Source organism: Heptranchias perlo, chromosome 18 (assembly GCF_035084215.1).
Source record: "Heptranchias perlo isolate sHepPer1 chromosome 18, sHepPer1.hap1, whole genome shotgun sequence".
Classification (NCBI taxonomy): domain Eukaryota; kingdom Metazoa; phylum Chordata; class Chondrichthyes; order Hexanchiformes; family Hexanchidae; genus Heptranchias; species Heptranchias perlo.
The window spans coordinates 50429242-50441273 of NC_090342.1; the positions used below are offsets into that span (position 1 = coordinate 50429242).

The 12032-nt window shown below is 42.3% G+C and overlaps 1 protein-coding gene across 2 annotated transcripts in view; it reads right to left on the minus strand.

Moving 5' to 3' along the window:
- Positions 1-12032, minus strand: part of ipo8 (importin 8) — a 96506-nt gene that overhangs the window by 40571 nt on the left and 43903 nt on the right. For both annotated transcript variants that reach the window (XM_067999889.1, XM_067999890.1), the window contains 4 exons: positions 7105-7204; positions 6771-6847; positions 5448-5564; positions 4011-4100 (listed from right to left, as the gene is read on the minus strand). In XM_067999889.1, coding sequence (XP_067855990.1) covers positions 4011-4100; positions 5448-5564; positions 6771-6847; positions 7105-7204 — 384 coding nt within the window. The remainder of the gene's footprint in view (positions 1-4010; positions 4101-5447; positions 5565-6770; positions 6848-7104; positions 7205-12032) is intronic.

Here is a 12032-nt window from a genome sequence, read left to right on the forward strand (position 1 = left end):
ACGTCCATTATCAGCTCTCACAAGCCTCCTATTTTGAAATTATTTAGCTGGACATTTATTTGCCTTTCAGATCAGCCAGACAACAAGCTCTCAGATCCAGTTTAAGGTGTTTAATCACAATTGACTGTTGCCACAGCAACAGAGGGTTATGAATTGGATCATCACTCTGTTTCCCCCACTTGTTGGTGGCCCTGCGGCTGGTACGGAGAACCTATAAACCTTCAGGTTTCAGGCTGTAATAACAACAGTGCAGCACAATGTGCTGACAGTCACAGGAGGAGCCATTTAATAGTCTTCAGTATAAAATCTGCCACCGTGTAAAAGTCAGACAGTAACTTTTAAGTTTGCTAGCAAAAAAGTGCTTGGAGCACTGCACAACCCACATCGCAAGTTTGCACATGATAAAAACTGGATGAAGATATAACATATGCAGTGTGCACCAACCAGGTGTGGTTTCAGGAACCCAGCAAAATCTAGGTCTTAAGTGATAGCACACAAGTGCAGTACATATTGGGCATGCTGGTGTAGTGGTTATGTTACTGGATTAGTAATGCAGAGGCTTGGACTAACAATCCAGAGAACGCAAGTTCAAATCCCATTACGGCAGTTTGAGAATTTGAATTCAGTTTAAAAAAAACATCTGGAAAGAAAAAGCTGGTGTCAATAAAAGTGACTGTGAAGCTGGTTTACTAATGTCCTTTAGGGAAGGAAACCTGGCGTCCAACCTATAAGTGACTCCAGTCCCACACCAAGATGGTCGACTCTTAACCACCCTCTGGCCTAGTAAGCCACTCAGTTGTATCAAACACTATCAGCAGTTCAAGAAGGCAGCCCATACCACCCTCTCATGGGAATTAGGGATGGGCAACAAATGCTGCTCTTTCTAGCAACGCCCACATCCAGAAAATGAAAAAACACATGTAGTCTGTCAATCATCACTGTCAAAGCTCATATTAACAGACACTTAGGTAAAATATGAAAGGATGCCACAGAGTGAGTCTACAAACGTTGATGGAAAAAAAAACAAAGTCCACACAAGTGGGATTTTGATAGATTGTAGTTTGTACAGGACAGCTGCCTGGATTTGGCAGGAAAATGGTAGATAGCACCGACTGCCTATCCAAAATAACGGTGACTTCACCAAGGGAAATGACATGGGAATCTGAACTGGATGTGAAGGAAAGGAAACACCACAGATTGGTCCATTTGAGACCAGCAGAATTCTAGTTTTAAATGTGAACCGAACAATAGCTTTGCCATTATGTGCATCACCGTGTAGTTGGAATTGAGAACTCAAGGGATTCAATTATTCCTTAAACTCTAGGCTCATTTTCTCTGTATCTGCAAATTCACAAATGTAGTTGCTTCGCCCAGTAACTGGTGGATAAGCACCGACTACAAATGTGCAATCAACGTAAACCTCCGCACAATGGATCAGCAGTGCGTTTTGTGTTAAACCATTGTTTCAAATGCATTTTCCATCCTACAGCCAAGAGAGAGGAGTCTAATGACCGCACCCTCTGCCCAAAAAATATATCGTTAGGCACAGGCATCCGGTGACCGGGGTGGGGGGTAGAAATTCCATTAGTTAGTGTCACAGTTTGTGAAGATTTCTTTTCAGTATTTCTGGGCAAAAGCATAAGCACATTCTAATTACAACATTGCTGCACAAAGTGAACAGAGTCATTCTTAGAGAGTACACACACTGTTTTTTGAACTATTAGACCTTTCCTATATTCCTGCCAAGACAAATTAACTTTCTAATATCCAGCCGCAACCCAACTTCATGCTTAAAGAAACCCCATCAATTGCACTGTAGTGTCAGTTGTACTCCTACTTTAGGAGCTAATGGAAGGAGCTCTGAAGGTTAGACTTATGCACAAGACTTTACACCAAGTGCTTTGAAACAGCGGAATGAGTTTGATTAAACAGGACATGAACTATATTTGCTACAAGTAAATTAAAATGTTTTCAGGCTGGAATTGTTCAAGTTTACCTTGAGCACTTTCTGGGATATTTGGAGGGGAGGGAAAGAAGAGAAGCATTTACCTTTAAGTCGACAGCAAGTTTGCCCAAAAGTTTTCAAGAGGTTGGAAATTAACCCTTCACATTCAGAATATATCCTTTAACTAGAGGCAAACAAGTATAAAACCCACGAGATCCGATTTGCAACACTCCAGTTGGTGCACTAAACCATTGTGTACAGGAGAATTTAAAAACCGATGACACAAAACTTGGAGGTGTAGTAAACAGTGAGGAGGACATAGACAGGCTGGTGGAATGGCCGGACACATGGCAGATGAAATTTAATGCAGAGAAGTGCGAAATGATAGATTTTGGCAGGAAGAATGAAGAGAGGCAATATAAACTAAATGGTACAATTCTAAAGGAGGTACAGGAACAGAGAGACCTGGGGGTATATGTGCACAAATCTTTGAAGGTGGCAGGGCAGGTTGAGAAAGCAGTTAAAAAAACACACAGAATCCTGGGATTTATAAATAGAGGCACAGAGTACAAAAGTAAGGAAGTTATGTTGAACTTTTATAAAGCACTGGTTCAGCCACAGCTGGAATATTGTGTCCAATTCCGGACATCACACTTTAGGAAGGATGTGAAGGCCTTAGAGAGGGTGCGGAAAAGATTTACTGGAATGGTTCCAGGGATGAGGGACTTCAGTTACGTGGACAGACTGGAGAGGCAGAGGTTGTTTTCCTTAGAGCAGAGAAGGTTAAGAGGAGATTTGATGGAAGTGTTCAAAATCATGAAGGGTTAAGGTAAAGTAAATAAAGAGAAACTGTTCCCATTGGCAGATGGGTCGAGAACCAGAAGACACAGATTTAAAGGGATTGGCAAAAGAACCAAAGGCGACATGAGAAAAAACTTTTTTATGCAGCGCGTAGTTATGATCTGGAATGTGTTGCCTGAAAGGGTGGTGGAAGCAGATTCAATTGTGGCTTTCAAAAAGTAATTGAATACATACATGAAGGGAAAAAAAATCATAGGGCTATGGGGAAACAGCGGACGAATGGGACTAACTGGATTGCTCTTACAAAGAGCCGGCACGGACTCGATGGGCCGAATGGCCGCCTTCTGTGCTGTAACGATTCTATGATTCTATAAATCTGGAATGAACACAGAACGCAATAGATCAGTCAGTACCTGTATAGAAGAAAAACAGGTTGAAGTTTTGGGTAAAACCCCTCTGCAGAACAGAAAACTGAAAAAAATAAGCAAGCATTTTTGTACAGTTAACCCCTCCAGCACCACAACCCTCTAAGAATTCTGCACTTCTTCAATTCTGGTCTCTTGTGCATCCCCAATTCCCTTCGCCCCCACCATTGACAGCTGTGGCTTCAACTGTCTAGGCCTTAAGCTCTATAATTCCCACCCTGAACCTCTTCACATCTCATCCTCCTTAAAGATGCTCCTTAAAACCTACCGCTTTTCGCCACCAGTCCTAACATCTCCTTACGTGGCTCAGTGTCAAATTTTGTCTTGTAACGCTTCTGTGAAGCGCCTTGGGACATTTTACTAAGTTAAAGGAGCGATATAAATGCAAGTTATTGTTGTTAAGTTAAAAAAAAAAGAGGGTGCAGTAAAAAAACTTTTTCATATCATCTAACAACCTCCTGCTTTTCTGTTAATCAGGTTACAGGACATTCAACACATGAACTATTCCCTGTGACTAAGGTATCTTTTTCTCCCTCAGCTCCCTTTTTCCCCCAACTCTACTAAAATGCTCTTATCATTCAGTTCCAAAGAAGGGATTTTCCCTCAAAAGTTAACCTGTCTTTTCTCTTTACGGATGCTGACAAACGTTGCTGCATTTTGTACAGAATTCCTTGGCTATTTTAACTGTTTTTTTTTGTCAGTTTCCCCTGTTTAGACGTGTAGATTACATCATTTCCAAATGCACTTCCAAGAAAACATAAAGCAGGGAGGAAAGAGGACAACAATCTCAGTTAGCGTTATGCTCATCACAAAGTCACGCACATGGTATGTGACCTTACCCTGGCTCGGAGATAGCCCAGCTCAGAGTTAAAGAGTGGAAATACATAATTCTGAAGCATCAACTCCATCTGGCCCTTGTATATGTTTTTCTGTTGGTATAAACATAAATTTAGCTTTAATTCACAGTAAATGATAAAAGAAGAGCGCAACAAAAAGCAAACAATACTTTGAGGTAGCAGTGAGAATAACAATTAATAGACTAGGATTGTTTGGCTCAGAAGGTTTGATATTGACCCCAGACGTCTGAGACTTGGGCTTCAAACCAACTCAGTTGGGGTGAAAGTCCTCACCACTGGCTAGAAAGGATCTACCCAAGATGGGTTTGGGCAATTTTGATCCAGATTCTAGTGAGTATGAATCCGCACCATAAAACACTCGACTAGCCATCAGAGGGGCAATGGGATGTCTGATGTGGGAATTAGGCGCAGTAGCAGGCGCTCTTCCAAGTTTGAGGCTGACACATACATTGCTGGGCAGAGTGCAGGGAGCTTTGCTTTATATTGAATGGCGTTTTACCTGACTTGGGATGCTCGACACTGACCACTCAAGTATTATTTTCAAAATACAGAAAGTGCAGGGAGTGTAATGGTGGAATTCATGCTAAGGGATGCAATATCCTTTCCTACTCCAGATGTCTTTACTGCATTACCCAGGTGCACTAGCGACATTTAGAGGCAGGATTTTGCTTATTCATACCCCTGCTCAAAACTGTTCTATTTTTTTAAATGAAGTAAACTATACAGACCACGAGGCATGATTTTCTCAATCATGGACCAAGAGGTTTTATAAACCTACAAAGGGTCAGGTGCACTGACCAAGGTAGAGATAAGTGCTGGAGGTGTTTGACATTTCTTGATACTACACATCCAAGTCCTACTTCAGAGATAACATTACCAGCTTTTTTTTTTTGAGAACAGATTATCTAGCTTTTTCCTCTTTGACCAATATTTTCCCCTTCTTGCCTGAAAATGCTGACTTCTGCTAGGATTTGGTCACAGAGCCACAGACAACCCTCAGGCAGTTGCCAGTCTACATGAGTGAACCCACACAGTGAGTGTCAACAAGATATTCGATCATGAGGCACATCAACAGCCAAGGCCAGTCCTATCACCACCCAAAATGTGCACATGCCCTCTTTGCAGCAGGTCACCGAATTCATAGAATTTAAGAGCACAGAAGGAGGCCATTCGGCCCGTCATGCCTGTGCCGGCTCTTTGAAAGAGCTATCCATTTAATCACACTCCCCAGCAATTTCCCCATGGCCCTGCAAATTGCTGGATTTTTCTTCTCCTCCCTAACTCTGGGTGCCCAATTGTTGCGCCAACAGAGATCAGCTAACTCAGTTCAAATCTAGGAGCTGCTGACCCCTACAGCTCACATCTAAACTGCCTAAGCCATCATGGGGAGCTTGTGGTAAACATTTCTCATCAACCTACTTTTAGCAAAATATCAGCCAGAGAACCAATTACATGCAGCGCTCCATCCTTCTTTCGAGGATCGCCACTTGGGTCTGTCAAGATCTGGTAACAAAAGCTCATCATCTTCGGCAAAACCTACAGAAGTCAAATCAGTTCAAAGTGATTCTTGCAAAGAAAGTGTGTTACAGAAATAAATAAAAATGATTCAAGTTAATCCTTCTGACTTCAACTCGTTATAGTGGAATCTTCATTAGTCTACAGGGGGGGGAGGGGGGGGGGGGCAATGGGAATTGAACATTGAAACAGGACTTTAGATCAGGCCTTAGGGCATGTTGCAGAACTTAAAAGTTGATGTGTAAGGATCGTAACAAGGTTTTCTCATCAGTAACATGCAAATGCTTGATATTTTTTTTGAGAAGGTAAAATCCCTCCTTCTCTTCACCCCCAGTGATTTTCTCCCATTCTTCTCAGCTAGCTAACGTGGCAGAGTGAGCAGGCAGGTGGCCTGCTCTCAGGCCTCCACCATTCCCATTCTGAATCAGCTGCAGTGAGACAGTCAATGTTGGTGCAGGAATGGCTCTCCTTTCCTTTGGAAAGCATCTGGCCTCCACTCTGTACGCCCCAGGTCGCACAGCCTAGATCAGAAACCAAATTCTCTCGCACCATTCTAAGGCGCAGTGTGATGATGCAGTAACTCATCACCATGTTTTATAATTTTAAGTTGCAAGATATTACGGCTATGATAAACGATGGAATTGTCTTAAAAGATGGGTCAGAAATTGCTAGGAAATCATGCCATTATAATGACGCAATAACGGCACTCGCCATTATTAATTTGTAAAAAATCCAGCAATTTGAGTAAACGAGATATGCCATGAGTTGCGATTCTCCGCAAATTGCTGGACAATTTGCACCTCTCTGCCATTAGCCTCACCAAAGCCAGTAAAATTCCCTTCTCGCCGTGAGGCTCCCCATTGAACTTAACGGCGATGAATTTGCTGGATTTACATTGTTAATGCGAATTATTCCCACCACAGCCATTTAGGGCTGGTAATTAATGTCGTTTAGGACCCTGATTTATGGTCCTGACACGACACTCAACCTCGGAGGCCCAGGAAGAGATCTACCATTGCAGCAATTTCTGGCCCGATAGCTCTAGAGTGTCTAACTTTCACAATATGACCTAAAGCAACGGAAAACTTTCCAGATGCCCACAAGCCAGTGTTATTTTCCCAGAATCAGAAAGGTACTCAAGAACTTCAAGCTGCATTTTGCTGATACTGTAATTTAATGTTTTCATGACTGAATTTTACTTGAACACAGGGGAAGTGGATGTCTCACCTCCTTTCTCTTCTTGGCTGCAGTGTAGAGGAAATTCTGGGCTGCAATGGTTGGAGAGACATGGTCCTCGAATACATCTGAAAAACATTTCAACAATAATACTAGTCAGTGCAACCACAGTTTTCACATATTAGAAATTATTAATATGGCAATCCCAAGTTGATATATGCAGCAACTAGCTGATTTTAATTATCTTGGCTTCAAAATTAAATAAAATTGCCTTCTTGCTGGGACAATGGAGAGGGAATAGAAATTACTGTCAGATTTTCTATGCTTTTAATAACACAGAAGGAAATCTATGACACCAACACCAGAGACATTTTGTGGACCTCACCAAATTTCATCCGAATGTATTCGTATGGATCCTCCTGCCAGAGCTCCTCATCTTCATCTTTGTAACACATCAGTGGGAAGACTACCTCTTCAGAAATGCTCTGTATCAATAATGGGTTTGGTGGGGGGGGGGGGGGAGGGAATGCAAATGAGAGTGGGACAGGGAGAGCAGGAGAGGGAGAGCGAGAAAGAAAGGGGATTAAAAAAAAGAGTCTCAGGGGCCTGCATTAATTTTACTGCATTTCCCAACCCGAAATCATTCATCAGATTGTGATCTACAACCACCAGTGTGCAGTCAAGTTCAAAAATATCATGTAAAAATAAGGAATAGATTTAGGAGGCACACACTGAGAAGAATAAAAGTATTACAATTCTGCCCTGCATAGATATCGTCACACACGATGATCCCCATGAAATGAAGGAACTAACTCTGTATTATGACAAGATTTGTACCTGTAATACAATAATGTAGTGAGCCTCCAGCTTGGAACAATCAAGTATACTAACCAAGTGATATCAAGGTCCAGTCAAATCACAGGACTGGTCCATGCTAGCCTTGGAGCACCATGGACTAATCAGATTGTTCCCTGTTAGACTCCCCTCGTTAATCCTCCACCCCAAGCATTTGACCCACTCTGCCCAGCCGCTGCTTCTCTGGGCCCACTCCAGCTCAGCTCTATCCTTGTCAAATCCACTGTGGCTCCCACGGGACCTGCCCAAATGCTGCAGCTCTGCTCCCTTCCAGCCCCACCCCGATTGCTCAAGCTACAAAACAGTCTCCCATTTCCACCGTTCTTATGGGCTCATCAAAGGAGCTGCATAATAGAGCATGCGGTGCACGATGGGCCTTATCATACATATCAGCCTCTCCTTACCGTCTGGCATCTTTTCCATTCGTCTTAAAATCACCTCATCACCCTCCTTCCTAAACAGACCCATCTCTAATTTGCCCTTTCTGTCCAAGATCTTGAATACATCGCTGCCACTCAAGCATACACTCATTTCTCTCACCACCCTACCTCGGAAATGCAAGAATTGCATGCATGAAGTCTTTCCATATTTACAATGGCGAGAGGACAGAGGTCCTGAAGTCATTTTTTTTAATGCAAGAGTCAAACCAGCTTTACATTTTCAAATAAAATTTTCCCTCCAATGATTTAGTGCAGCCCCAAAACTAATTGACAGCAGGTCACAAGTCAGCTTCCCCAATGTACAAACATGTACAAACAGCTCTCTTGATGCACAACACTGTTTGGCAGCCAGATTAGAACCAGAGCGTACTGACACTCCCTTCATTGCACTCCTATTTTATGGCTGATATTGATCTGAATTGAGGCCAACCAGGTATTAGTGCATACAAGGCTATACAGGTGCATGCAAGACTATACAGGAGCATGATCTAACAGGCTGGGATAATGAACCATACCATTCACAGCATAACCTAATAACTACAGTTTAGCTGAATTTTGTCTCTCTTTTCTCTTACTGCAGTCTCCCTGTCCGAGCCAAGGAGAGAGCAGAACTGCTTTTGAGCTTGGCAGGCAGCTGCTGGGAGGAGTACAGGAGTAGATAAAGATGACTGGTTCTTCTCTCCCTGTGGCAAAGCAGTGGGCCTCACTGCTACAGCAAACCAAGATTCAAAATGTATCTGGAGATTCGCTGTGTCCCATCAGTCTGGTAAGCAGCATGTTCCAGCATCACCATTTCTTATGGAAACGCCACCTTCTTTTGTGACATTTCTATTCCGCATTGTCCTGTACTGGCCACATCTACAAGTGCCTCTACTGCTTGGATACAGTGAAATCGCTCCAGTCCATGGGCGGGCCTTCCAGCATCAGCCCCCACAGTAACTGGTTCAGGATAGCTGACTGCGCACTGCTGTTATATGACAATGCACTGGGGGTTTTAAACTCGGTGCTGCCCTGTGATGCTACCAGTAAGCGCATCATCCAAAATAATTTACCGGTTATTGGTGGAGTCAAGGAACTGGACTCATTGGAGAAACAGCTAGGTGTTCTAATGACAGGATGGTGGCATTGGCGCTTTGGAAGGACGAGATCAAATGGATCAAATATAATCTAGTGAACAAGGTGATTTCTCATCGTCCATTCTCCACGAGTGTGTTTGTTGGTGAGCCCATTTTACCAAGTGTATTAATAAAAAAATTATTAAACTTTGTGACATAACCAAATTAAGAATATTACAAGCTTGATCTCCTCAACTGCTGTCACTGTGTTACTGGACTATATGGTAATGCAAGCTGTACTTTATGCATTTTCAGAATGTAAAATTGAGGAAACACACAGATTACTTATACATCACTATGTATAGACTAGAATTTTAGGTCCCTGTTTGTAGCCTAGAGTTGAGGAAGTTGGGTCATCTATAAATGGGTCAGACCCTCTCAGGTTTCCATCCCAGCAAAACAATCTCCCCAAAGATACATTCCTCCCAGGCACTGCCACCAGCTGTTGCTCCATTCTACACCTCCATCGCTATGATAATTAAATGGCAACTTTCCCTCCTGATCCCTGTCCTAGCTCCCATTCCCAATATAAAAATCAGAAACTGACCAGTAGAGGAGATTTCAAATTGGCAGTAACAGCCTGAACAGAAGTTGCATTTAAATATTAGTGTTGAAGGAGAATAGCAACAATTGATAGGAATGCTCTACTTGATATGGGAAAGAACAGGGGAAAAAAAAAAATGTACTACTGGACACTACCCGACCTGGTGGAGAGAAGCTTTGTAATAGTGGCTCTCATCTTAAAAAAAAAAATCAGGACTTTTGTATGAGTTTGTGGATAGAATTGTTAATAGGCCCTCTTCTAAGTAGGTTCCCTTATAAGTGCGTACATATAGTACGCATGAAGTCTTTCTACATTTGCAGTGGTGAGTAAACAGAGGCACTGTGGTCAGTTCTTACTACAGTTAAAACCAGCGATGCACATACACACACGCCCCTAAAAGTAAAATTAGTGCCTTTAAGATTATGATGATCAGCAACACTATATTGTTGCCATTTGCATGTAATTTGTCTCGAGTTTTATACATTGAAGCATAGCCTGAAGACAACAATGTGGTAATGGGATCTAGTTACACTAATGTTTCTGGCGGCTTTTCATTCTCTTTCACCTGAAGCATTTCCCAAGTCCTAATGCATACATGTTCTGTCTCCCCAAGAAATCAATTATGTGCACTAAAAATTTATAATAGCCCAGTTTATACAACAGCTAAAAGTGGAACTTGACAGCTTTTCTTACTGAGCTCGTATCATATAGCATGTAGGTTAATACTGATTTGAAGTTCTGCAGTGCGAAACTAAGCCTTGTAAGTGGTGGACTGGTACCAAATTCAGTATACAGAAGGTGAGCTCAGAGACTGTTCCAGGTAGCATCAGTTATTGCTGGTATCATTGCCAGTTCATTTGCATTATAAACTGTTCCAGCACTCAATCAATCAGGAACTCTGTTTAGTAATAGTTTAGTGATATCAGACTGCACAGTTGACAGGTAGAGAGAAATGTGTAACGCATGATTTTCGGTATGATGCATCTCATTTCCATGGCAATTCCTGATTCTTGTGTGTGCCCTAGTTCCCTGAATGCACACACATTTGAATCGAACCGAAGGTGAAGAATTCTGAACACAGTAGAATCCAGTTATAGTGATCGACTTGGCTGGTAGCCGAAATGGTTACCATAATCCACTAATCAGTGGGGTCTACTGTGCTGAACGATTCTGACTGAAAATTTGAACAGCTGCTCGCCACCCAACAGTGCTAGTCAAAACACCTTTATATTAACTCTCTGGATTGTCCATCACTTGTACTGATCAGCTGGAACTCCCATTTCTGTTGAACGGATTGCTCAGAACTTCCGCGCTCTTAATATTAAAATCACTGTGCACATCATTCATTTTCATCCGAAAACTAGCACTCACGAGCATTTTTAAAACATTTGAGCTGCTCAGTGTGCCAGCTTTAGGCTGAAAGTGAACAACACAAAAAGAGGACCGACATTAAAAATGCCAATATTCTGAGCAGCTCAACAACAGAGAGGTTGAGCAGCTAATTAACTAGCAGTTTACTGCTCAGTGTTTAAAGTACCAGTGGTGAGTAATGAGGCTCATCTGTTCAATAAACCAGGGGATGCCAGCACAAAACTAACCAGTACAACCCATGGAAGATTCAGAGTTAATATAAATGGGTTTTGGCAAATTCAATTTTAGCACCATATCCACATGATCACCATGCGCCATATAAAGGTTACCAAGGGGACTATTTAAAAATCAAATAGTACATATTAGTGGCTTGCCTATAGTCACATTGTGTTAAAAAAGTATAGAACTAGGCCTTTTCACCAGAATGTGCCAAGTTCAATTTCCAATCTGAGCTGAGTTAGTTGATATTAGCTGAGGTTTCTCCGATTTCCTTGTTACTCACCACTGATCGGTACTTTAAACACTGAGCAGTAAACTGCTGGTTAATCAGCTGCTCGGCCTCTCTCTGTTGATGAGCTGCCTCACCATTGGCGGCCATGCCTTCAGCTGTTTAGGACCCAAGCTCTGGAATCCTCTCCCTGAACCTCTCGACCTCTCGCTCCTCCTTTAAGTCACCTGTCCTAATATCTCATGTGGCTCGGTGTCAAATTTTGTCTGATGACATTCCTGTGAAGTGCCTTGGGATGTTTTACTACGATAAAGTTCCTATATAAATGCAAGTTGTTATTGTTGTTGAGGTAGAAGCTGTGAAACTACAACTAGGCTGAGTGCTCCTAGGCCAGTGAAGAAAAAAAAAAGGATTTCTAACTATTATAGAAACTTTTTAATTGGCAAGAATCAGTTTCTCAGTAATAAGACTCGCACCCTCCACCAGCCAGCTAACAGCACACAGTTGTAACAGAACAAAGAGAAAGCACAGACGTGCAAA